Source organism: Mastigoproctus giganteus, chromosome 8 (genome assembly GCF_048544385.1).
Source record: "Mastigoproctus giganteus isolate SK-2022 chromosome 8, ASM4854438v1, whole genome shotgun sequence".
Lineage (NCBI taxonomy): Eukaryota > Metazoa > Arthropoda > Arachnida > Uropygi > Thelyphonidae > Mastigoproctus > Mastigoproctus giganteus.
In genome coordinates, this window is record NC_143582.1 from 55,565,624 (window position 1) to 55,592,722 (window position 27,099).

General features: G+C 35.7%; 1 protein-coding gene across 1 annotated transcript in view; it reads right to left on the reverse strand.

Annotated features, from left to right (window-relative positions):
* PolQ (DNA polymerase theta) overlaps positions 1–27,099 on the reverse strand; it is a 277,127-nt gene that overhangs the window by 51,712 nt on the left and 198,316 nt on the right. The window contains exons 17-18 of the mRNA XM_090380240.1: positions 17,303–17,484; positions 9,738–9,965 (exon numbers count right to left, since the gene is read on the reverse strand). Of these exons, the coding sequence (XP_090236366.1) occupies positions 9,738–9,965; positions 17,303–17,484 (410 nt within the window). The remainder of the gene's footprint in view (positions 1–9,737; positions 9,966–17,302; positions 17,485–27,099) is intronic.

The window sequence follows — 27,099 nt, forward strand, 5'->3', positions numbered from 1 at the left end:
GATGGGCTAAGAAGTGACAACTGAAGTTAAACCTTGACAAATGCCAAGTCCTGCATATGGGTAGAAGTAACCCCAGAGAAACGTACCAACTGTGTGGTACTACACTTAAGGTGGTAGAAAATGAAAAAGACCTTAGAGTAATTGTGCAGTCAGATATGAAGTTTTCTGAACAATGCAGACAGGCTGCCAGGGCAGGTCAAGGGGTTTTGTCAATGATATATAGGAATTTTGCTAGCAGGGAGGAGGAGGTGATTGTCCCTCTGTATAAGGCAATGGTGAGGCCACGCCTTGAGTACTGCGTACAGGTCTGGAGGCCTCATTTTAGGAAGGATGTAGATTTGCTTGAGTATGTACAGAGAAGGGCAACAAGATAGGTGAGGGGAATGAAGGGATTCTCTTACCAAGAGAGGCTTAAGTTCTGCAAATTGCAGTGGCTGGAGACTAGGCACTTGCACGGTGATCTGATTGAGGTGTATAAGGCCTTGAATGGGTTGAGCACGCTGAATTCTGATGGGATCCTTCCACTTGTTCAGATTATGAACCTAAGGGGGCATAAATTCAAATTAAGAAAAGACAGATATAGAATAGATGTGTGGAAATTTGCCTTTAACCAGCGGGTGGTTAATTGCTGGATCAAACTTCCATCCGTTGTTGTGGAAGTTGATAGGTTAAATAAATTTAAGGAGGAACTGGACAGGCATTTGGAGGGAATGGTGTGATTTTTTTTTTTTTGGCCGATGCTGCATAAGCTCATACACTTGCTTTCTTGCATCACATGCCACTACTACTACTACTACCTTGACAGACATCCTTGCAAAACACTGACCAAGAATTTAAGGGAAAACCATGGGTTGAAGTCAATATGAACACATAAAAGCTCCACAGCTTTGATTTTCATGGGAGAGTGGCAGTGCAAGTATCAATGGTGTTTGCAATCAGTGGTGTTGCCTTCACATGGTTTAACAAACAGCATAAATAGTCCATAGGCAATGAATCCTGTGAAGTGAGAAATCTCATAACACTCTATTCTGATCAGATGGGTGGGTGTGGAGGACACCTGAAGAATGTATGTTGCCAGAGTGCATTGTGCAAAGAAGTAAATTTGGAGGAGGTTGGGTTATGATGTGCAACTGTTTCTCATAATATAGCCTATTACTTTTGGTGATTATGCTGAGAACCATGAATGCCAATGCCTATTTTAACATTTTGGCAATTCCATGCTTCTTACGATGTAGCAGTTCTTTGACTGACCAATGTTTGTTTAAACAGGATTAAGTCCCATGCCATACCATCAGAGCTGTTTGAGAATGGTTCATGGACATGAATGTAGAAAAGTTGGAATAGCAAGTGCAGAATCCAGTTTGGACTCTATGGGACATCGGATCAGGGCCAGACTAATGCATTCCACATGAGTAGATCAACTAGTTACTGTTCTAGAGGAGGAAAGGAGCACTATACCTGCTGCAGTCTATCATTCATCGATGGAAAAATCTACTCAGAAGGGTTGAGTATGACATAGTGACCAAAGGGGAATGAGTGGCAGTGACGTCAGTGTGAAGCCAAACTATGTCCAGATACTTTTTGGAGAGCAAAATTAATGGCCAATCAATATGTATAAAATCTGATGCCATATTTTCTTATATATTTAAAAGGTGCTGTAGTTTGGATTACTATTATTCAATTAAACCCAAACTATTTTTTGTTAATTTGGTTTCAAATAATGAGAGTTCATTTGTGGCCTATGGTGGTCTCCACTGGAAACTTCTGCAAGTAGTCATGAATAAAATGGTATACATTAATCAGAAGTATTTTTATAAAGCTGGTAGTGTTATGGAGAAAATGCAGTATGAATTTCAAGTAAGATGTCATAGCAGAAAATGTCCAAAAATAAGACATTAGCAGTTTGGTTGAAAAGTTTAAACAGAAATGTGTGAGAATGTATTATAGATTGATTACACTACCGATTTTCCAGGTCTATTATTACTCACAGACCAGGAAAATATGTAAAACAGACTCTTTAAGTATGATTTAAAAACAGACATTCATTATTCAAGGTGATAAATATGTTTCCACAAAATTCAGATATCCACCATGCTTGTCTCTGTGAGTGCCTTGGTTATAGAAAATACTTGTATCCACCATGCTTGTCTCTGTGAGTGCCTTGGTTGTAGAAAATACTTTCAATACAAAATAATAAATGGTGTGGTGCAGCACTATTTCATCTGTTGAACTGTTGGATAAATCTTTCACTAAGATGCAGTGAATGCTAATTGCTACCTGCAAATCCTCCAAGACAACTTTATTTTGCATCTTCAACATGTGGGAATTAATATGGAAGAAACGTTTTCCTGAGATGGTAGAACAAAACCAGATATTACCTTTTTGGCAAGCATATGCTATCCTATCAAAAGGCATAGGACATTTGTGAAAAAACATATTTATTCAAAGAAATTAATGGTACCAACCCACAGTCATAATGACTATAATGTGTTGTGGAAGACTTTCTACTACTTTTTGGTAGAAAGGTGGTGGACTATGCTCCACTCCTCCTTTAGAGCATTTGTGGACTCCACTGATGAAGAGTCTTGGCCATTTCCTGATTCAGTATCCTGGAATGCCAAATCAGGACACAGTCAAGATGACTACTGAACATCCAAAAATCACACGTTCGCTATGCTTGTTTGTGACACACAGTACTACTCTGTTGGAAGGCGTAAAGGTCATTTCCATAAATTTGATGATTTAAAGAATATGGTAGAGGCTGAATGTTTTCATGAATCTGAAGACATCTAACACCTGCTTGTTGTCACTCAGCATATCTTTGAGGAGAATGTTTTGCCTTTTCCCTATATAAGGATATAAAAATCCTTTATCATTCACTAGAAACTCTATCAAAATATGTTTGGATTGTGTTTTGTGTATGTTGCAGGTTTAGCATTGTATACGTTATTTAGTATGGAGTAGAAAACAACATGTTTTCTATCCCACGAAAATGACATGCATGTATATCCTATCTGTGGCCTGATCATGGTTATCTCTTCTCTATTTTCTTGTGGTTATTGTCCAGTACTCAACTTTTGGTTTTACTTATGTGATATTTGTTATTTTTTTGTTGGAAGAGTTTGTCATTGTGATTGTCAGCGGTTTTAGATGAGTGACTAGTTCATATGGGAATGACTATTTAGGAAGATATGCAGTTGATATTACTGCTATATTTACTTCTTTATTTCCTTTTATCCCAACATGTCCTGGTATTCTAGGACCTAGATATACATATCTGGTATCCTAGTATCTGTTTTAAATTTATTTGAATTGAACTTTGAAGTGGATTAAATTTGAAACTGTTTGCAATTATATCTAGACATGATAAGATGAAATATAGGATGAGACTCCTGTCAATCAGTTTGGCCTGGGGAGACTGTGCAAGGCTAATAGGGTAGAACTTTGGTCAGCATGGTCTGTGCATGGTTTTTACAGGGACAGCATATGCTTAAATAAAAGGGGTGGAAGAATATTTACTGATGCCATCAAGGCAGTGTTAGGTAGGTGAGAAAACTGCTAGCTTTGGTGGGGGGACACACAGACCAATAGATTAAATTTGATTAAAAGAAAAAATATGCTAGGAGTATAGTACACAAATCTGATGAATATCAACTACTAGTTAAGTCATCAAATGTAGACACAGTAGGGATAGTGGAAACATGGCACCACTCAGGCAGAGGAGAGGCAGAATTTGAATATTGTGAGTATGATGCATACCAGATGGATAGCAGGACAGGATGGGGAGGAATAATGCTCTTGATTAAGAAGCTCATAAAATCTAGGGCACTGCACTTATATCAAGTGGGTGGCCAGCACAATGTTGAGTCAGTTTGGCATGACATAAGCACTAGGAAAACTAAAATGAAAGTAGGGTTCTCCTATAGGCCAAATGACTGTGATGACTATAATGAACAGCTACACAGGCAAGTAGAGTGGGCTAATAGATTGGGATGTCTTATAATGAGGGACTTTAACTTTCCAGATATTGGGTGGAGTTTGTGGGTTGATCACTCTGACCACAGTAGCATGTCAGAGAAGCAACAAGAGAAAGCAATACCCCTACTGAATCTAAGGATGATATCATTATTATGGCTAAAAGTTTTACTACTTCTCTTCTTTTAATAAATGGATAGATTCCATCTGTTCACTTTTAGTAGCAGCAATTTCTCTTCAATCTTTTCAGTTATTTGTAAAATATTGTCAGCATTAGATAATATTTCTGTTAATCCCATCCATAAAAACTTCTTCGTATGTGAATATAGGTGCAAAATATTTACTGTCAGCAATCCTGTACAGCAATCTGTACACTGTACTGGAAACGCCATTCATATCCAGTGGATCTGTGTAAATCATGCCTTTTCTTCTAATGTTAATGTGCAAAGAATTCCTTGCTGCATCAGTTCCAACCTATATCATTTTTGCAGTTATGTAGTTATTGGTGGTAGATATCCGCTACCAATTCCTTGCTGTTTTTCTTTGCACCCTTAGCTAAAGACTCTTCATGATCTGCCTTATTCTCCCCCAAAGTAACTTGAGTGCACACCAGGTTATACTTATTGTGAGACTTGATACCCACTTATTGTGGATATCAGGGAATATATTCCCTTCCCTGATGATTTAAAATCATCCTATGTATTTTTCTTCTCTGCCACTAAGCTTATCAATCAGTTCATCTGACATCCATTTTGGTCTAAATCTTGAAAGATATCTCTAAGTTAGTATAAAACTCTTAGTAGCCTCTATGATTATTTCTCTCTGCATTTCCCATTCACCATTTACATTTTTTAACATCAGTTTGTCCCACTTAAAAAGTTTAAAAAATGACTGAGCCCATTATAATCAGTTTTCTATTTATGTGGACCAAGCTGATGAAGATGCTGAGGCTTTTGTTATTACTAATGAACTCATACAACTTGTTCATTTACCTTCCAGAATACAAGACAATCCTAACCACAAATATGAAACCCTTGATCTTTTTCTCATCAACAACCCGTCCAAGAATAATGTTAACAATATGCTAGACACTTTAGATAACAACTTGGAAATAGTCTTCTCTCTCACCCTCTCTCATGGCCATTCCCAGCCTAATGTTGTTTGGCATTATAGGAAAGCAAAATGGGAAGATCTGCATGATTTCTATTTTTCTTTTCCTTGATTGGATATTATTGTTTTAAATCTTAGATGACAATGTTTTCTCAGATCATATCAGTGAAATTATTGTTGTAGGTGTGAAATCCTTTATTCTGCATTTCACCATAAAATCTTATTTATTGGAAAACCTTGGTTTTCCAATAAATGTGCTAAGGCTGTTCAAGATAAGAATATGCTGTTCGTGTAGCATATTATTCTAGTCTCTTGCAAAAGATATTGGCCACAACTTCTGTCCATCAATACTCCCACCTTTCTCAAAACCTGATGGTTTTATTGCCTCCTCAGCTAAAGATAAAGCTGAATTACTAACATCCTACTTTTCTTCTAATTTGTGTATTAATGATCTTGGTAAACCACCTGCTACCATTCCCAGTACACTCCATTCAATGCCTCCTGTGGTCTTCTCTCAAAAGGATATCAGAAGAATTTTGAACAATTTTGGTGGCAAGTTGGTCTGTGTTGGTTTTTAATATTTTCTTATTTCACTTATGTTTTTCCCTTGCTTGAAAAGTTGGTCATATACAGTCAGTTCTTAAAAACGGTGACAAATCCCTCTCATCTAATTATTGCCCCACTGCATTTATCTGTGCATTTTTAAAAGTTGTGGAGAAATATATAAACTTTCCATCTGATCAATGATCACCAATTTGGCATTTGGCAGTTTCAATCTACTGGTAATATATTGGCTTATGTTACTCACTGAATTTGGAAAAATTTGGCAAAAAATCTGGTGAAACTCAAGTATTTCCTGTTGTTGGCATTTCTAAGGCTTTTGATTATGTTTGGTATAAAGGTCTTCTAAATTAGTTCCTACCTTAGGGCCTTCTGTCTATTTTCTGCAATTTGACATCCAGTTTTCTCTCTGAATGCTCGCTGTGTGTTATGATAGATGCCAGTCTTCTAACCTCACCACATGTTGGTGTTCCTCAAGGTTCAGTTCTTTTTTTCCCACCCTTTTGCTCTTGTATATTAATGGCCTTCTTCCACTGACTGTGATAGCACACCACATCCACTTTCCAGTTTAAGAAATCTTCATCCTGCACAAACAGCTTCAACTTCTCAAATACCTACCATGACCAAATCCTTAAATGTTGATCTCCATGTAATTGTCCAATGAGGTAAAGAAAACTTAGTTAACTTCAGTCATTCTGAAACACCATCCTGTCTTACTTCTCACAAATAAAGAACCTACTACTCCTATGCTCATTGTTGATGACACATGTCTATTAGGGATTATTCTGATTTCTAAGCTTTTGGTATTAGAACACCATAAATATTGCTTTTTCTGCATTGAAAAACTGGGTTTTCTTTTTTGCTCTTGGTGTCACTTTTCTTCAATACACCTACTGACTCTACAATTTTTAGATCCGCTATACTGTAGAATGGAATATTGTTTCCAAATCTGTGACAGTGTTCCCCCCTCCTAAACTTCTCTCAAACTTTTGGCCTCTATTCAAAAGAGGACAGTTCTGTTTATTAATGACTTTTCTCTTACAAGGTCTCTCTGCTCTGTTTCATAGAAATTTAATTTCTGTTGTGTACCCTTTCTATAGATACTTCTGTGGGCACTTCACCAATTCAGAAGCATTCTTTAGATGCTTCTGAATTGGTATTTTTAATTACCCCAATCTGTTTTGAACTGGTCTGAACACATTCCACTAATAATCGGCATCTATTCAATGTCCAACTCCAAACCCACAGAACCAGCTTTTTCTTTTCTTTGTTTGACTTATTCTACCTCTATTTTTCAGGACAGCTTTATTCCACATGTATTTTCCAAAAATTACAATATACAGAAATTAAAGTCTAATGACAAGAATTAGCGTTTAACTTCTTAATAACTACTACTATAATTCCCACTACCTTTTGTGTTTGGGACTTTCATAAAAAAAAAAACCTTTCATTATTATTCCCCATTTACTTTGAGATTGGATTTTTTTTTTTTTTCATAATAAATCACCACATAGTGAAAGCGGCTTAAGACTGAACTTTGTGAGGCTTGATCAAAAAAGTATGGGGATTAAACTAATATTTGGGAAATGATAATGCTTACTATTTCCATGTATTTTTAAGTAGCCTTCTTAACACTGTATACATGGATCCCAATGCTTAGGCAATTCCTGGAAGCATTCCCCCCTAGGCTTCTTTTGGAAATGCTAATAGCTCCTGTGTTACATCATGAATAATTTCCTCAGTCATTGCAAATATGTGGCCTTCCAAGAAGCTAAATCCAGTGAAGTGGAAAATGGGGATCAGAGTGAAGGAGTGCTTCACAAAAACTTCATGAATGGAAAGCATTGTCATGATGCAAGTTCCAATTCTGTGAAACCCACTTATCCTGCTGTTTTTCAATGAACTGCATCACACAACCACAGAAGTGTCTTTTAGTATATTCCTAGTTCACTATTTAATCAGGTAGGACAAATTCATCACTAGCAATAATGATTGAAACAAAGGGTAGATCAACAACAGCACATTGACAAAGATCTAACATGTGAGAACCACAGCTCTCTGAGATCATCAGTGAGGAGAGAAGGCACAACTTGGGTAAAATGTGTTTCATTCCCAACTCTTGTGTTAAAATTCACTGACATGTTCCATAAGAAATACCAATTTCACTAGCAACTTTGTGAATAGTTAAACATTGATTACTTCTGATCACATTATGAACATGGGCAGTTGAATTACTGTTTTTTGAAGTTGAAAGGCAGTCAGAGCAAGGATAATCTTTTACAGACAAGTAGCTCTTTAAACTTTGCAAAGCACTGAAAAGACTTTAAACAACACGGCATCTTCTCCAAAAGCTGTTTTATTATTTTTGGTTTCATACTGCATTTTTCCCCAAATGGAAACAAACTTTGATGCAAATTCACTGCAGTAAAATCAACCTGCACTAATTCAGAATGAATGCAGATAAACAGGTGATTCATGCATTTCTGTCTAGATAAGTAATGACTAAACAATTTGAAACAAGTCAAAACTCACTATGATTCGCAATATAAAAATACAAAATTAGTTCTGAAACTTTTTGATCACACCATGTGTGAAGACAGTAATTTTTCAGTTTTATTATCATGATGCACACACAAACAAAGCCTTAATTGTTGAGATAATGATAAGGTTTATTGGTTAAATGGCTGCGTTTCAAAGATTTACAAAGTTGTTTTCTAATGATACAGATGACAAATTAGGATAAAATAAAATCTGTTTACAAGTGGTCAAAATTAAATCTATTTTAATACAAATTATGTTAATAGACATAAAATTATATATATACAGTAGACTCTTGATTTTCCAGGATAGATGATAAAAAACAAATCCCGGATAATCGATTTCCCGGTTAATCCAAAAATACAGAAGTCTCCGACATATGTAAGAGATACTTTACAAGACTTCTTATTTCGTAGAGTTTTACTTAACCTGGGAATGACTAATAACATACTGTTACTATATATTTATTGACAAATCTGAATTCAGCGCAATACTTGTTAATGTTTGACCATTTTCATACATCCTTATTTATTTTAATTTTCTAATCCAAATCAATCGCTTTCCTTTTCTTGGTAGATTTAATAGCATCTTTGTCACTTATTCTCTTAGTCGGCACCATGATAAAGGTCAAAAGGAAATTTTTTGTAAAGAACTTTTCTGGAGGTTAGTATGAGTACCATAAAACAATAAAAACAATTTGCACTTTCCGGGTTATTGGGCTTTTCCGTTAGTTAATTAGTGCATCTAATTAACCCCAGGGGTTCACATTTGGTGAGTATGGGCTTGGCACACCCAGAGTCCTGAGTTGGATATCATCATTCTTCTTTTTCTTGGCGATTCCCCTCTCTCTGGGTAATTCAAAAAAAATTTTTTTTTGGCTGGTGCAGCATAAGCCTCAGGCTTCCTTGCATCATATGGCTAATAATAGTAATAGTAAACTGGATCGTGTTGCATTTGCAAAAATACCGATAGCTGTAATTCTGTGGGTTTTTACGCTATTATGGTGAAAATGTGTCCTCTTCACTGGAATCTTCAGTCATATATAAAAAAAAAACATAAATAAATTGTAAGAATCTTTTCTTTTTTCCTATTTTTTTTGCTCGTTGCTCCGTATCTCACTTGTGCAATTTGTGCATGCCATGATCATCGTTATTGATTGCTTATTTTATTTATTTATTTTTTGTTGTTGTTTTAAATTTTACAATCCTAAAAAAAAAAAAAAAAAAAAAAAAAAATTTGAGTGAAAAAATTTTTACGCAAATATGTAGTTGCGTAACCTCTGGTAACTTGCAACCTCTGGTGAAGACACCAGAGGTTGCAAGATAATAGGTACATTATCTCCCAATGACGACTTATAACGCCACTTTTTGTCGCTTATTTATGATTTTCAAAACATCTGTTTATACCTATTCTATTTATTACTTAAATTTTATGATTTCTGTTTTTTTTAATTTGGAGTCTTGAAGTGTCCCAGTTAATTCGATCCTGGTAAATCGAGAGTCTGCTGCATATATATATTTATTTTTAAGAAAGCAAAGCTAGAATCAAATTACTCTTTTAAGAGCTGAAGATACTCTTCTCCAATCTAGTATGATTCCTGGAAGTGGATGCAAAGTCTTGAGCTTTTGAAGGGCTTCTTTGGATGTGCTTAATTCTTTAGGTAATTTCTGACTTCTTGTTTGCACTCCCTTTAAAATTAAATATTTTGAAACTGTAAACGTGCTATTCTTATTGTTACTACTTACTCCCCCATGTGGTAGATGCAGTTCTTTGTACAAAACCTACAGAGAAAAGAAAAGAAAAGGAAACTGACAATTCACTACATTTGAGTATATTAAAAAATGCAAAATTACAAACTTTCAGTCACCATAGGCATGGCACACTGTGGCCAAAGGTGCTAATGTGTGGTAAGGTCCTCAATACAAACAAATTTTTTTATCAAAACATAAGGTAGGATTAAAAAGTGCCAGAAATGAAACTGTCAAAAAATATTTGAACATTGAATATTTTATTTTACTTTGCAACTTAGAATGCCTAGCATTATTTATACTAAGGAACTTTTGTTTTCACTTGCACAAAGGTTTATTTTTATCTACTATTGAAGGTACTGTATGTAATTTTGTATTTTTGTTTTTTGGATGCCATAACCTTTTCAAAAAAAGATATATAACTCGATGAAAAAAAAAAAAACACAAAAATTCTGGTTGTGTATTGTATTCTCATAATTTTAACTAATTTAATAAATTTTAATTGGGCTCCTTATGTGGTGGTAAAAAAAACTTGTTAAAAGATTGATAACATAATTATGACATATAGCGATTACATTTTCACCCTGGAATGCACAGATTACAGCAGCAGAGGTATGGGAATTCAGTTGTCTTTCTAATCAAATTATACTTAAAGGCCAAGAGTTAGCAGCCCTTCCTTAGCTGTTAATCCACCAATCATCTGGGAAGGAGAAGACCATCAGAGATTTCTCTCCTTGTGCTTCATGGCAAGGTTGTTTGCTGATGTCATTTTCAGTCCCACATATTTGAGAGACTTCATTGGGTATTCCTACTAATGGATTGGGAATACACACAATACCTCTCAACCAGACAAACAGTATGGTTGACAGCTAAGCAAGGGCTAAGCATCATCCTTTAGGTATCGTTCATTTAGAACAACAGAACTGAATTCCAATGCCTCTGCTCACATAACTCATATCTTAGGATTCCTTGTGTTTCTTGAACTTTTGAAAGTGAAAAATTAATGGCTATATGCCATTATTATATTATTATTACATTACTATCTTTGAGAGAACCAAACTATCATTAAAGCAATAATTCATGCGGTTTACTTTTGGTCTATGCACATTTCCATCAAGTTAACAGCATTCCACATAGAAATAAGCATAACACTTGTGTAAAATATTACAAACATTTGTGAGATATGTGTACTTTGAAATTCATTGAAGAACAAATTTGGATAGGTCGCATGGGAAAAACAATACAAATACACAAAACCCTGCTGATAAAACTGAAACACAATAGATGACACAACATAGCAAATAAAAAGAAGGTTGCTTTTCAGTATATATGAAAGGAATCAAGGTTATCATACTTAACATCAAAGAACTGAAAAGACAAATGTGTGTGATTACATGCTGGAAAACAAATGCAGCACCACTATAATGTCAGATTATGTCAATGCCAGCCTACAACCAAATCATAAATTTAAGAGGAAAAAGTTTCAACCATTTAAAGAAACAAAGAACACTGTTTCTGAATCACACACACACACACACACCATTGAGGGTGAATAGAAATAGTTAAAATACCAGATCAAATGAATAAATAGCTGTTCCAAATGATCAATTCAGTGCCATCTCAACAGACACCTCTGGAAGAAAAGACATGAATGCATGCTAGGTGATGCTTGACACCAGAAACCAAATAAAGAACAAATCCCTTATGAACTGTTTTTTTTCTTTTTTGTGATGTTTTCATTAGTTTCTTTTACAAGCTACTCAAATTAATCCAGAATAAGTTCTTTTTCAATATTTAAAAATCAATTAATAGCTATTTTTCTTTTTTTTTTAAATAAAAAAAGAGAAGAGAAAAGCTCATTCACAAATTATATATTCCTTTAAAATTTAATCAGTGGCCCAAGGAGATATCACCACATTCAGGGAAGAAAAAAATCCTTCATGGCTTGCTTCAGTGAACATGCTTTACTCAGGCTTCACATTTCAAAAAAAAAAAAAAAAAAAGAAGAAGAAGAAGAAGAAGAAGAAGAAAGAAAGAAAAGTCACTTCTAGCTGTTCACTCTTGTTAATTTTGCTAATAAATCCTAAATTACTGTTGAATATGGTCAGTTTAGCTAAAGTGACTACCAAATGCATTGAACAAGAAATGAAAACCATCATCAACATCAACAATAAGAAAAACAGCAAAGAGTGCTTTACTTATGTAAACTCTAGAAGGAAGGGGATGAATCAGATTGGTCCACTTGATATCGATGGTTCAACTGTTGATGATCCTGCTCAGGTGGCTAACAAACTAATTGAATATTTTGCATCTACATTCACACATGAGGAGTTATTCAGGGAAGAGAATGCCAGAGGTGTATTAAACTCTGGCAGTAAGATAGATAATCTTGTAATAACTGAGAGCAAAGCGGAGGAGAAATTGTTGAAGATAAACATAAGAAAGGCACCTGGGGTGGATGGAATCTATCCAGTTATATTAAAGGCGGCGGCAAAGGAAGTAAGCAAACCCTTAGCCATAATTATGAGAGCTTCACTGGACTCAGGGTAGGTACCCATGGACTGGAGATGTGCAAATGTGACTCCAATCCACAAAGGAGGATCAAAGGGAAACACAGGTAATTACAGACCTGTTACTTTTACTTCTGTTCCACGGAAATTAATGGAGGCACTGGTTAAAGAATCATCGCAGGATCATCTAGACAAGACTTCAGTTATAACTCGAACACAGCATGGGTTTGTTAAGGGGAAGTCTTGCCTGACCAATCTGATTGGATACTACGATGTAATCACAAAGGAACTGGATGCAAAGAATAATTTTGATATCATATATTTGGATCTTAGAAAGGCTTTTGATACTGTTGCACATGGAAGACTGCTGCACAAATTGGAGCAGTGTGGCACTGGAGGAATGCTGCTATGGATAAAGGGATGGTTGAGTGGAAGAAGACAGAAAGTGGTAATCAATGGACACTGTTCTTCGTGGACTAATGTTATTAGTGTAGTCCCCCAGGGTTCAGTGTTGGGTCCATTGTTGTTTTATGTATTCATTAATGATTTTGATGATGTTATATAGGCTTAATGCCCAAGTTTGCAGACAATATGAAGGTCGCAGGGTTGTTAATGACACTAATAACAGTACGCTGCTGCAACAGGATCTAGAAAAGTTGAGTAGATGGGCTGAGAGGTGGCAACTGAAGTTTAACATTGACAAATGTTAAACATAAGGTAAGATGACAAACATAAGCTAGGATTAAAAAGTGCCAGAAATGAAACTGTGCACCGTATCAACGTAATGCAAAGGGCAACGTATCAATTGTGTGGTACTACACTAACAGAGGTAGAGAGTGAAAAGGACCTGGGGGTAATTGTGAAGTTTTTTGAGCAGTGCAGATGGTCTGCAAGAGTAGCTCATGGTATCTTGTCAATGATATACAGGAATATTTCTAGCAGGGATAAGGAGGTGATTATCCCAGACCTGCCTTGTATAAGGCAGGTCTGGAGGCCTCATTTTAAGAAGGATGTAGAGCTGCTGGAACGAGTACAGAGAAGGGCAATAAGATTAGTGAATGGAACAAAGGGTTGCTCTTACGAAGAAAGGCTTAAATTTTGCAAATTACAGTGTCTGGAGACTAGGCACCCGCGAGGTGATCTTATTGAGGTGTATAAAGCCTTCAATGGTTTGAGCATGCTCAATGCTCATGGGATTCTTCCTCTTGCTCAGAATAGTTGCCTGAGAGGGCATAAATTCAAATTGAGGAAAGTCAGTTGTAGGATAGATGTGTGGAAGCTTGCCTTTAGCCAGCAGGTGGTTGATCACTGAAACAAACTTCCATCTGTCATTATAGAAGGTGATAGCTTAAATAGATTCTAGGCAGAACTTGACAAACATTTGTAGCAGGTGGATGAGTGAAATGAGAAGGGTTTTTTTTTTTTTTTTTTTGGTTGATGCTATATAAACTTTCTTTCTTGCACCATGTAGCCTTGCTAATGCTAACTGTTATACTCCATAATGGAGAAAGGCATTTCTTTGTTGCAGGCTTCTTGTTTCAAAAATTTCAATTCAAAGCTGTCTACTTAAAATTTTTTGAGTCTTGCCAGGTTAGCAAAATTGACCATAAACTGTATTAAACAGGAAATGTCCTCATCCACACAAGTGTTGCACTCTGTAATGGAGAAAGACACTTATTATGTGTTTCCTGATTATCCATAATTGTTATTTGCTATTAAAAGGTTACTTGAGATGTTCCCTTGGGCCCGCCGGTTACAATTCGGAAGCCATGGTGATTAGTGCAATTACAGCAATTGCTTTTTCTTGAATATAACATATTCAAAATTTATTCAAAGCAGAAATTTAATCATAAAAATATATGCAAATGAAGCCCAACATCAAGACATTTCTTGCATTTTAGCTTATTTACTTGCAGTTTGCAATGGTAGGAAACTGCAAGTAAATAAGCTATTGGCAACAGGTCAAATGATTAAGTGACACAGATGGATCAACCAGAAAACATCACTGAGTAGGCAGTACTGGCAAGCGGCTACTGCTGATTGGTTTTTGGTTTGGTTTAGATTTTATTGGCACATTAGACTACTGATGAAGCTGGTTCCCAATGCACTATACTAAGGGATCTCCACTAATAACATTGATCCAAAAAATAGCAGCACACATTAATAACTATTCTTTCTTCTGCCAATTCACCATGTCTTTATAAATAGTAGCAGTAGTAGCGTGTGAAGAAAGAAAGCAAGCTTATGTAGCATTAGTCATGAAAAAACATTTCACACATCCATTTCCTCTAAACATTAGTCCAATTCTTCCTTGAATTTATTTAAGTTAACACCTTCCAAAACAACAGATGGACGTTTGTTCCAACAATCAACTACCCGCTGGCTAGAGGCAAATTTTTGCACATCTATTCTATAACTGTCTTTCCTCAATTCAAATTTATGCCCCCTCAGGTTCGTAATCTGAGCAAGAGGAAAAATCCCATTAGAATTGAGCCTGCTCAACCCATTCAAGGCTTATATACCTTAATCAGATCACCTCGCAGGTGTCTACTCTCCAGATGCTGCATTTTGCAGAACTTGAGCATTTCTTGGTAAGACCACCCCTTCATATCCCTCACCAATCCTATTGCCCTTTTCTGTACTCGCTCAAGCAACTCTACATCCTTCCTAAATTGGGTCCTCCAGACCTGTACGCAGTACTCAATATGTGGCCTGGCCATTGCCTTATACAAGGGGGATGAGTATCCCCTTTATTAGCCAAATTCCTGTATATCATTAACAATAACCCATGACCTGTTCTGGCAGACTGTCTGCGCTGCTCGGAAAATTTCATATCTAACTGCACAATTACTCTCAGATCTTTTTCATTTTCTACCACCCTAAGTGTAGTACCACACAGTTGGTACATTCCTCTGGGGTTACTTCTACCCATATGCAGTACTTTGCATTTGTCAATGTTAAACTTCAGTTTCCACTTCTCAGCCCATCTGCCCAACTTTTCTAGATCCTGTTGCAGTAGCACACTGCCATTACTATCAATAACATTGCCAACCTTTGTATCATCTGCAAACTTTGACATTAAGCCTGATATACCTTCATCAATATCATTGATAAATATACAAAACAAGTGGGCCCAACAATGAACCCTGAGGGACTCCACTAATAACTTTAGTCCACGAAGAGCAGCATCCATTGATTACCCCTCTCTGTCTTCTCCCACTCAATCACCCTTTTATCCATTGTAGCAACTTACCTTTAATACTATACTGCTTCAATTTGTACAGTAGTATTCAGTGCACAACAGTGGCAAAAGCTTTCCTGAAATACAAGTATATATCAAAATTATTTTTTTGCATCCAGTTCCTTTGTGTCCAATCAAATTTGTTTGACAAGAATTTCCCTTAATAAACCCATGCTGTGTCTAAATTATTACTGCAGTCTTGTCTAGATGATCCTGAAATACTTCACTTAACCAGTAAAGCATTATTTTCCCCGGAACAGAAGTTAAACTAACTGGTTTGTAATTAGTCGTGTCACCCTTAGATCCCCCCTCTGTGAATTGGGGATACATTTGCACATCTCCAGTCCATGGGGACTTCCCATGAGTCCAAGGATGCTGCTCTCATAATTATGGATAAGGGTTTGCTTACTTCCTTTTCCGCCCCCTTTAATAACTGGATAGATCCCATCTACCCAGGTGCCTTTCTTATGTTTAACTTCAGCAATTTCTCCTCCATTTTGCTCTCAATTATTACAAAAATTCATTTAACTTCCTGTTACAGTTTGATAAACTTCTGGCATTCTCCTCCCTTAATAATTCCTCATGTGTGAATGTAGATGCAAAATGCTCATTCAGTGTGTCAGCTACTTCAGCAGGATCATCAATAGTCAAACCATCAATATCAAGATTCATCCCCTTCCTTCTAGAGTTTATACAACTAAAGAAGTTCATTCTGTTTTTCTTAGCATCCTTTGTCAGAGATTTCTCATAATCTGCCTTCACTTGCCTAACTTCCTTTGTGACTTGATTACAGACTAGCTTATCTCTACCATAGGCTTCTGTGTTGCCTGATAATTTATATGCATCCCATGTATTTTTCTTCTCTTCCACGAGTCTCATTAGCTCATTTGACACCCATTTAGGCCTAAACTTTTGAACAGTATTTCTTAATAGGTATGAAAAGCCTAGCTTACACAATTAATTCTTTGAATGCTTCCCATTTAGAAATAGCAGTAACTTGCCTCTAATTCTCTCTCTCTCTCTTAGAATCAGAATTCTCTAATTCAGCCTTGCTCCAAAATATATATCAGTCTTTCTTGTGCAACAGTGTCAAAATTATTTTTATTCGCCCATTTCCTTTGTTACTGTGTCACAATAACTAATCAGATTGGACAGACGAGATCTCCCCTTTAACAGATCTATGCTGTGATTTCCATATAACTGCATGCAGATAGTTTCCATGATTTTTAGCAATTTCTTACAGTTATAAAAAAAAAAAAAATTGTAAAAAGTTATAAGAAAAAAAAATACTACAATAAACATTTAAGTCAAATCTTTAAATATACAAAACTCCCCTCTGGCTGTGATGATGGTGGCAATTACCCAAATGAAGGTGCACACTTTCTATTGATTCCTTATTTATGAAAGCATGGAAAAAAAAAAAAAAGGCAAAATAGTTTTATAAAAAATTTATCATCATTCAATATTCATCACCTTGCAAACTTCACAGTCAAAAATTTGAATTACATATAGTTAAAGCTATTCCTAAAATTTAAAATTTTAATATTACTGTATATAGATATAAAAAAATTTGAATTAATTTATTCAAACTATAAACTATAAACTTAGTATACTATTACCCTCGCTATATCTTCAGATGAAGAAAGTAAGAAATCTCTTCCTGCAAGTTGAAATGCTTCCTTTTCTAATATCTTGAGCTGTTTTTGAAGATTACTACGATAGCCTATTGCTCTCTCACAGTCAAACCCAAAACCGTTTTGTTCCATTTTGGCTAATGTAATGACTGATACCATCTCAAGATCTAAAATAGATTAAAAAAAAAATATTTCACACACTGAATAAAATTGTGAGTCTGTAATAATATGCTGTAGATCACTGTTACAAAAATAGAAACTTACACTGTACGTGAAAACTGATTTAATTTGATCTTACTAAGTTGTTATAATTAGATTACATTTTCACTTCATTTTAGTCTTCATGTAGAGCATCAAATTAATTAATATGGGAACATAAATCAAAAGAAAGTCATAAAATCTAAATCACATTCAGCCCCATTAATTGAGATTATTTTAATCCTTTAATTTACATTTTTAACTTAGTTATCTAGTGCTCCAATGAAGGCTGGTTAAAAACATTCTATGGGAAATGGTGTTACTATCCCATAATAAAACACATATCCATAACAGCAGTTAAAGGGGGAAAAAATGTTGTCACCCAAGTGGTTCTAGTTCTTGACTTTCTTTTCCTACCTCAGCTTATAATGTAGTTGTTATGGATTTTATCACTGAATTTTACTTTTCCAGCCAACAATAATATATTATCACAAAAATAAAATGTGTCATCCAAAGGATTAACCACTACTACCCAATTGCCAAGAGGGGCACTTTAGAAGTTTCTTATACTGTATAGCAGTGCCAATGTAAAATGGCTTATCCACGTATATAAGTGACATGTAGAAAGGATTTAGGTTCATTGGGGCCCTCAACTATAGTTTGTGAAAAAGCAAATTCACACGAATGTTCAGAAAGTGACAGTCACGTGTTTTAAGAAAAACCCACAGCAAATGGCATAAACTGTTGAAGGAATGCTTAAGAACTCAAGCCCTATTGTATGAAACTTTTTGTTGCACTTGCAGTCAAAGCACTCTTGAAAGTTGCTGCATTTTATGTTCTTTACCCATAAGGGAATGGTGGCACCTGGAATAGTCATGAATGGTGCATATTATACAGGGTTATTATGTAATGAGTTGTGACTTGCACTGTGTCAAGAGCAACTTAACTGCTGGAACCTAGTGTGATTTATCTTCAGAGGTGTATCAATGGGGGTGCAGAGGGGGGCAGTTGCCCCAGGTGATGAGCTTCAGGGGCACAAACTGAAGGAATTATCTATCACATTCACATTATATTATCACACTCAGGGGTGCCAGGAAGTTATTTGTTATTTGGTTTTTTTAGGAGCATTAGCAACTAAGGCCATATTGCTCCGGGGATATGCGGTGGTCATTTCCTGACCTTTTCGCATCCTCCGTATTTGGTGGTCACGGGCTCGAACCCCGGTCTGATCAAGAATCGTGTGCTACGCACTGCTGCTCCTGCCCACCTGGCTACGGAGGCACCAGGGTGCCAGGAAGACATGTTGTTCCAGGGCATAAATGACCCTAGCTACACTACTGTTTTATCTTTTGAGAAATGCAGCATTCTATCACGATGTTCAGCAATTTCTATGGACCTGGGTCCGGAAAGTGCTGGCACACACACAGTTCATACCCCCGAACCTTATTCAGTGAGTGGAGTCATTTCAGAGACACTAGTCAGATTCTATAGACACCACGAACATGCGTATCAGAGGATTATTACGTTGCCTGAGCAGAGCCGATTACAGTACTGACTGATCATCTGCCTCGCCAATGGAAGAAATATATCAGCCTTGATGGTGATTACTTTGAGTAGATGCAGACTGTGACCAAGTCTGAGTTATTAATTGCTCTAAACCTCTTTGTACAATATTATCTATAATAGTTTTTTTAATGATAGGCCTTCTTTAAAGAACAAGTAAAATAGGAGGACCAGATTTTTCAAGGATGAAAATGCCAAATGAATTCTGGAGATTCAAAAATAAGGACAATGTACAATTTAAGAAAAAAATATTAGGATATTGTTGAGACCAAGCTATAAAACAGAGAGCAATGTAATTTTTAACTTCCTGGCTTTTCTATGGTGTATTAATATTATTAGTAGTAGTATTAGTAATTTTGTGTGTGTGTGTGTGTGTGTGTGTGTGTGTGTGTGTGTGTGTGTGTGTGTGTGTGTGTGTGTGTGTGTGTGTGTGTGTGTGAAGCACCAAAGAAACTAAAGCCACAAGGATTCAATACTGTCTGTTTGTTAAATGAAAAATCTGAATTTAAAGGAGATAAAAACAAGCAGCCTTGTCCAAGACTGGCCAACCAACTCAGCCACGCTGTGAAAAAAAAGCCAATAAATGTTCCTTCCATCAAGACAGGATTTGAACCCAAACCATTTCCACATGGTGTGAAAGGACAGTGATTGCAACCACTGTGCTAATGGTAAGGTTTCTAATATTAGTAATGATGATAATAATTCATAAAATAATATAATTTCATTTTTGAAATTATGTGTAATTTCATTTTTGATTCATGTAAAATTATCACTTAGTTAATTGTAGAAAAAATCCTGGCCCAGTACAATTATCACATTTGATATTACTAAATATTAATAAAATATATTTTACAAAAGAAAATATTTTTGTTTACCAGATTTTTTTGTTTTTATAACAAAATTATAAAATTCCATGCAAGCCAAACTGTAACCAATTACCATTTGCATAACTACTTACAGTATAGAGACTGCCATTCAGTTTTGCTCTTCTCTCCAGCACATATTCAAATATTATTTCCGAATCGACATGTGAAGGAATTGAAAAAGAAAAAGAACAAAAGTGTTGGCGCAGTTAAGATGAATATTCATCTATTTCAGTGTTTCTCAACCTTTTATTTTAATTATTGCCCCCGAAGGGCTTTTTTAGATGGATATTTTTCCTAATCGCAACCCCCCCCATGAAATTTTAAACAAGAAATACTTTATACTTACTCTTTTTATTCAATGGGATCCCTCAGCCTGATGCTTCTTAGATGCTTTCATTTACTGAACTAAAATCACTTTCAACCATATAAGACTTTGGAAAACAAAGAAATACTTTGGCCATTTTGGACCACATTGTTGGATAAAGAAGTTTAGTTGTTTTTGAACCCCGCAACTCAGCCATTTCACCTTTTTCAAATTTATATTTGCATTCTTCGTTACATTTTAATTCAATTAGTTCTTGAATTTCTTCACTAGCAGACCCGGCATCGCATACAGTTGGATCTAACATCCATGGCTTCACTTCAAAAGAAAATAAATCTGAAAATCTATTTTTCATTTCACCTTTTAAGAACACAAATGATCTGAATAATTCTTAAGATCATTCTCGGAGAGAGATTCACTGATTTCAGCTAACTCTTGCATACCATGAAATTGTTTTCTAATTAAACTGCTTTCAAATATTTCTAGTTTTTCAGTGAAGGCTTAAAATACACATTTGCAGTCTTCACCATAATTAATTTCCCTTGAAGCTGAAGTTTTCAAAAAATCCAAGCCATATAGTATGTTGTTTTTGTGTTTGCTGAACTCCTTTGCTAAATCTGTGTCTCCTTCTCTTTCTAAAAAACTAATTCTTGTATCAAAAAGGTTTACAAATCTTATTAGACAGTTTGCTTTAGAAAGCCATCTGACTTCTGTATGTAAAAGAAGACTCACATACTGTTCTTCATTATCAACACAAAATTTTCTGAAAAGGCAATCATATTTGCTGTGTGACTTTATTTTATTGATGGTTTTAATAACTATACTGAGAAATTTATAAAGAACTGGACTAATATTTTTTGCACCCAGATGGCGTCGGTGCACAATGCAGTGTATTGCAAGAACTTCGGGACATACTTCCTTTAGGTAAGTACTATAGGTTCTAATACCTCTCGTGTTTGGGGTTTACATAAAAAAAAAAAAAAAAAAAAAGGCAGTAGTAGTAGCAGTGGCATTTGATGCAAGAAAGCAAGTGTATGAGCTTATGCAGCATCAGCCAAAAAAAAAAAAAAAAATCACACCAGTCCCTCCTTAAATTTATTCAACCTATCAACTTCCACAATGACAGATGGAAGTTTGTTCCAGCAATTAACCACCTGCTGGCTAAAGGCAAATTTCCGCACATCTAATCTACATCTGTCTTTTCTTAATTTGAATTTATGCCCCCTTAGGTTCATAATCTGAACAAGTGGAAGGATCCCATCAGAATTCAGCGTGCTCAACCCATTCAAGGCCTTATATACCTCAATCAGATCACCGCGCAGGTGCCTAGTCTCCAGCCACTGCAATTTGCAGAACTTAAGCCTTTCTTGGTAAGAGGATCCCTTCATTCCCCTCACCAATCTTATTGCCCTTCTCTGTACATGCTCAAGCAAATCTACATCCTTCCTAAAATTAGGCCTCCAGACCTGTACGCAGTACTCAAGGCGTGGCCTGACCATTGCCTTATACAGAGGGATAATCACCTCCTTTTCCCTGCTAGCAAAATTCCTATATATCACAAAACCCCACGACCTGCCCTGGCAGACTGTCTGCCTTGCTCAGAAAACTTCATATCTGACTGCACAATTACTCCCAGATATTTTTCATTTTCTACCACCTTAAGTGTAGTACCACACAGTTGGTACGTTTCTCTGGGGTTACTTCTACCCATATGCAGTACTTTGCATTTGTCAAGGTTAAACTTCAATTGCCACTTCTTGGCCCATCTGCCCAAATTATCTAGATCCTGTTGCAGTAGCACACTGCCGTTACTGTCATTAACAACCCTGCCAACCTTTGTATCATCTGCAAACTTCGACATTAAGCCTGATATACCTTCATCAATATCATTGATAAATATACAAAACAACAGTGGACCTAACACCGAACCCTGAGGGACTCCACTAATAACATTAGTCCAAGAAGAACAGCACCCATTGATTACCACCCACTTAACCATCCTTTTATCCATTGTAGCAACTTACCCTTAATACCACTCTGCTCCAATTTGTACAATAGTCTTCCATGCGCAATAGTGTCAAAAGCTTTCCTGAAATCCAAATATATGATATCAAAATTATTTTTTGCATCCAGTTCCTTTGTAACCACATCATAATATCCTATCAAATTTGTCAGACAATACTTTCCCTTAACAAACCCATACTGTGTCTGAATTATTGCTGCAGTCTTGTCTAGATGATCCTGCAATGCATCTTTAACCAGTGACTCCATTATTTTACCCGGAACAGAAGTTAAACTAACTGGTCTGTAATTACTCGTGTCACCCTTCGATCCCCCTTTGTGAATTGGGGATACATTTGCACATCTCCAGTCCATGGGAACCTCCCCTGAGTCCAAGGACACTCTCATAATTATGGCTAAGGGTTTGCTTAGTTGCTTTGCCGCCTCCTTTAATATAACTGGATAGATCCCATCCACCCCAGGTGCTTTTCTTATGTTTAACTTCAACAATTTCTCCTCCACTTTGCTTTCAGTTATTACAAAATCATTAAGTATCCTGCTACAATTTGATAACCTTCTGCCATTTTCAAACCTTAATAATTCCTCATGTGTGAATGTAGATGCAAAATACTCATTCAGTTTGTTTGCTATCTGAGCAGGATCATCTACAGTCGAACCATCGATGTCAAGTGGACCAATCAGATTCATCCCCTTCCTTTTAGAGTTTATATAAGTAAAGAAATCCTTGCTGTTTTTCTGAGCATCTTTTGCCAAGGATTTCTCATAATCTGCCTTCGCCTGCCTAACCTCCTTTGTCACCTGATTACAGACTAGCTTATATCTGCCATAGGCTTCTGAGTCGCTTGATAATTTATATGCATCCCATGCATTTTTCTTCTCTATTACGAGTCTCATTAGTTCATTAGATAACCATTTAGGCCTAAACCCTGAACAATATTTCTTAATAGGTATGAAACTTTTAGTAGCTTCCACATTTAATTCCTTGAATGCTTCCCACTTAGAATTTACTGTTGGTAACATCGTCAGTTTATCCCACTGTACAGAATTTAAAAACTGTCGGAGACCACTGTACTCACCTTTACGGAAGCAAAAACCCTTTCCTTTACCCCTGATGGTAATTAAATCTTTAAGTAAATCCCACATCAGTACACTGTGATCACTGCCACCTAGTGGTTCCTTTATCTGCAAATTCTTAATGCACGAATGATCACTGCTGATAACCAGATCAAGAATATTACTTTTTCTGGTTGCCTCTCGAACATGCTGCTGCAGAAAACAATCATCCAATAAATCCACAAAATCTGACTAGTGTGTGAGTGACCAACCCACAAGTTCCAGTCAATATCTGGGAAGTTAAAATCACGCATTATAAAACATTCCGATTTACTAGCCCACTCTATTTCTCTGTACAATTGTTCATTGTACTCAATCGAGTCATTAGGCCTATAGCACACTCCTACTCTTATTTTTGCTTTCGCAGTGCTTATGTCACACCAAATCCTTTGTATATCCTTTGTGACTTCTGACCATGGAGGTAGCACCATCAATGGCACAGGGTACCAAATTTTACAATGGTCCTTGTTTTTTGTCAAACCATGTTTTTATAGCTGCAAAAATGGATGCTCCAGTACAGTCAGTTTCTATAGATTTTACAAACAACTTCTCTTCTTGCAATTTACAATCATCATTGAAATAGTGAAAGTTTAAGAAGGGCCTTATTGTCAGTAACTGTGGATTCATCAATCTGAATAGAAAATTTTCTCCTTTTTAGTTTGTCAATTAGCTGCTCTTAAATGTTAACTGACGTCTCATTGATTCGTCTTCTAATTGAATCGTTGCTCAATGGCAATGTCTTTAAAATACTGGAAGGATTTTGATGCATCACTGTTGAAATTACAGTCTCTAATGCGGGTCGTATAACAGTCTCAGCAACTGTATAAGCACTTTTATAAGACAAAATCATTCCACTGTAATTTGTTTGTGTGTTACGTTTCTAACGATTCTGTTTTAAATTTTTAAAATATTCAATATGTTTACCAACTTTATATCAGGATGTTTCCTTTTTAAGTAATCTAAATGTCTTGATGGTTTCGTAGCCCCATTTGAAAACGAACTATTGCACATAAGACACAGGCTGTCTTGAGTCGAATGGGCTTCCAATAAAACCATAAGCTAGATATTCATCCAGATACTGTCGACACTGTTTCTTTTCAGCACTTGACATGATTGATGATGGGTTGAATAACTACAAAGAATTAAATAATAAAATACAAACTATTTTTATTTAACTCTCATAGCCCATGTCATTCACAAAAGCACTGTGGATCAAAAGTAAATAACTTCCACAAGAAAACAAAGCAATACTAATTTTCACTTAGAAAGTAGAAAGAACAGACTGAAACATTTCCTCATCCCATCTAAGCCTCATATATTGACCAATGAAACAAAAGAATAAATAAATAAACCACACTCACGATGCGGCCACCAAGGTCACAGCTGTTGGAAAGGCACAAACGCCAAGGATTGCGGAGACATTACCTCTAAAAGCACTTAGGCATTTAATGCCTATGAAAAGCAAAGGTGATTGAATTAAATCACACCCACTATCTTCCTTTTATCAAAATTACTCACTTCTAATATAATATACCTATATATTAAAAATCAGTTGTTTCAGGGGAAAATAAAACACAATGAGAGAAATTAAATATTAAGGAATTATTAATGTCATTGGGTAGGGATGAACTTTCGAGGGCCACAAACCATTACAATATCCACGATTTTTTCATCCCCCAAAAACCAATTTTTGCCTCCTTGGGGGTGATATCGTCCCCACTGAGAATCCCTGATCTATTCAATCACATTTTTAAAAGAGAGTAGCTCATTTTTATTAGTGCTATTAAGGAAAATGGGTATTATAATTAGGTGAGAAAAGAAACTGAAATGTTTTATTTTAATTCTTTATTGGAATACATTTGGGGGGGGGGGAAGCTTATAGAGATGATAAAGTAGCTGTATTACAGAGATATTTTTATGTAGTAAGGAGGGAATTTTTATGTTTGTATCCAGGCACTTAGAAGGCTTGCCACAATCCTTCCAGCAATGGCAATTTTGCTTATATGTTTTCTTCATTTTAAGTGAGCTTTTATATCAGAATGACCACCATGTTCGATACTTAAAAATGTCATGCATACTTTGCATTCAACTTTGTCATCAAGTTTGATCATTGTTCATTACTTTGAACAATTTTCCTTATAAACATATTTATGCACAGACATATTACTGGATCGGAAGAAAAAATATTCTACACTTTTTTTTTTTTTTTTTTTTCCATAAACCAGTTATAAAATTAAAAAATGCTTCTCCTTCTTGTGATTTTTTTAGGTGCAATAACAATTTGACACATCTTTCTTTTGCACTTCAACATATGTAAAGCATACACGTTTCAATTTATTACAGTAATGTTAATTGCCTTGCTAAATTAACAAAATTATGCATTATTAATTTTAATTATATACATTTAGTTAAGAAAAATAGCTTTAAATGAAAAATGAGATGAAGCTGTGTTACAAAAACTTTTTTTGGGAACACCAAAAACATTATACAAACACCAAGTCATTATATCCAAAACTGGAAAAATCCAAGAAAAATTGGAAGTCTGGTCATCTGAGGTAAAATCTGAATGAAATGACAAGTCTTTTTAAAGGCTGACTTCTCAAATTGTGATGCTACTACCACAAGACACCATGAATAAGCAACACATCTTTAAAAAGAGAATTATAATCGTTACTAATGCATAATGTGATTCCCTCCCTCCAATGGAAGACTGATCAGCTCAGATAATCAGTTTGTTTGGATAACTGATATATTCAAATGAAAATTAAGAGTTAATTTTAGTACTGAGTCTTAATTTTTAAAAAATATCTGAAACTACTGTTGTCCTCACTCCTCATTCGGTTCCCATATTCAGAAATAATGTCCTTCAAGTTTTGTCATCAATGAATAGCATTGAAAATATGTGCATTGTAGATATTTTTGCAATATAACATGAACAATTTTTGGAAAGAATAAGTATCAGACAACATTGCAGGGAGGCCTTAATTAATGTTACTTCACTTAAACAGGCCTGATGTAGCTGAGCGGTCAGACACATCAGTGCAGTAGCATGCACTCTTTGAGTGGACTGAGGGTTCAAACCTCTGACTGCTAAATATGATTAACGTTTGTATTGACGATTTATTGTAAACTCCACTGACCTGCTGGTCATGTCGGAGTATAAACAAGAACATTTTTTTTTTTTTTTTTAAATATATAATATTTTTAAAGACTTCAAATAAATAATTACAGCTATTCTTGTTTGTGATATGAATAATTTTTGCAACTAAAATCCCAAAAGGGCACGATTTTACATTTTTTATCCTAGCATAAGCTTTATGCAAACAGAGAGTTTATTTTGAGCATTAATAAATGCTCTCCACAAAATAAATAGTGTATAACAGCTGAAACTTCAAATACAAATTGCTGTAAAATATCTCAACAATAATTATATTGCTGGTCTTAAAAGAGAATAAAAAAAATCCAGAATTCTCTTCAGAATAAATTTGTATTATTGTTAATATATATTATAAACTCCCAGTAGCCACTGGCAGAGGAGAAAGTGATTCTTGCACTGCTTCTATTGGAATGAGCAGCAGCCTGGAAAATAAGATGCAGGATATTACAGAGACTGCTGGGAATCATGGGGGTACAAGTAAACACATGGGTTGTGTTAGGGTGGCTAAGAGGAAGAGCAGGTGCATGTATACTTGCGTGTA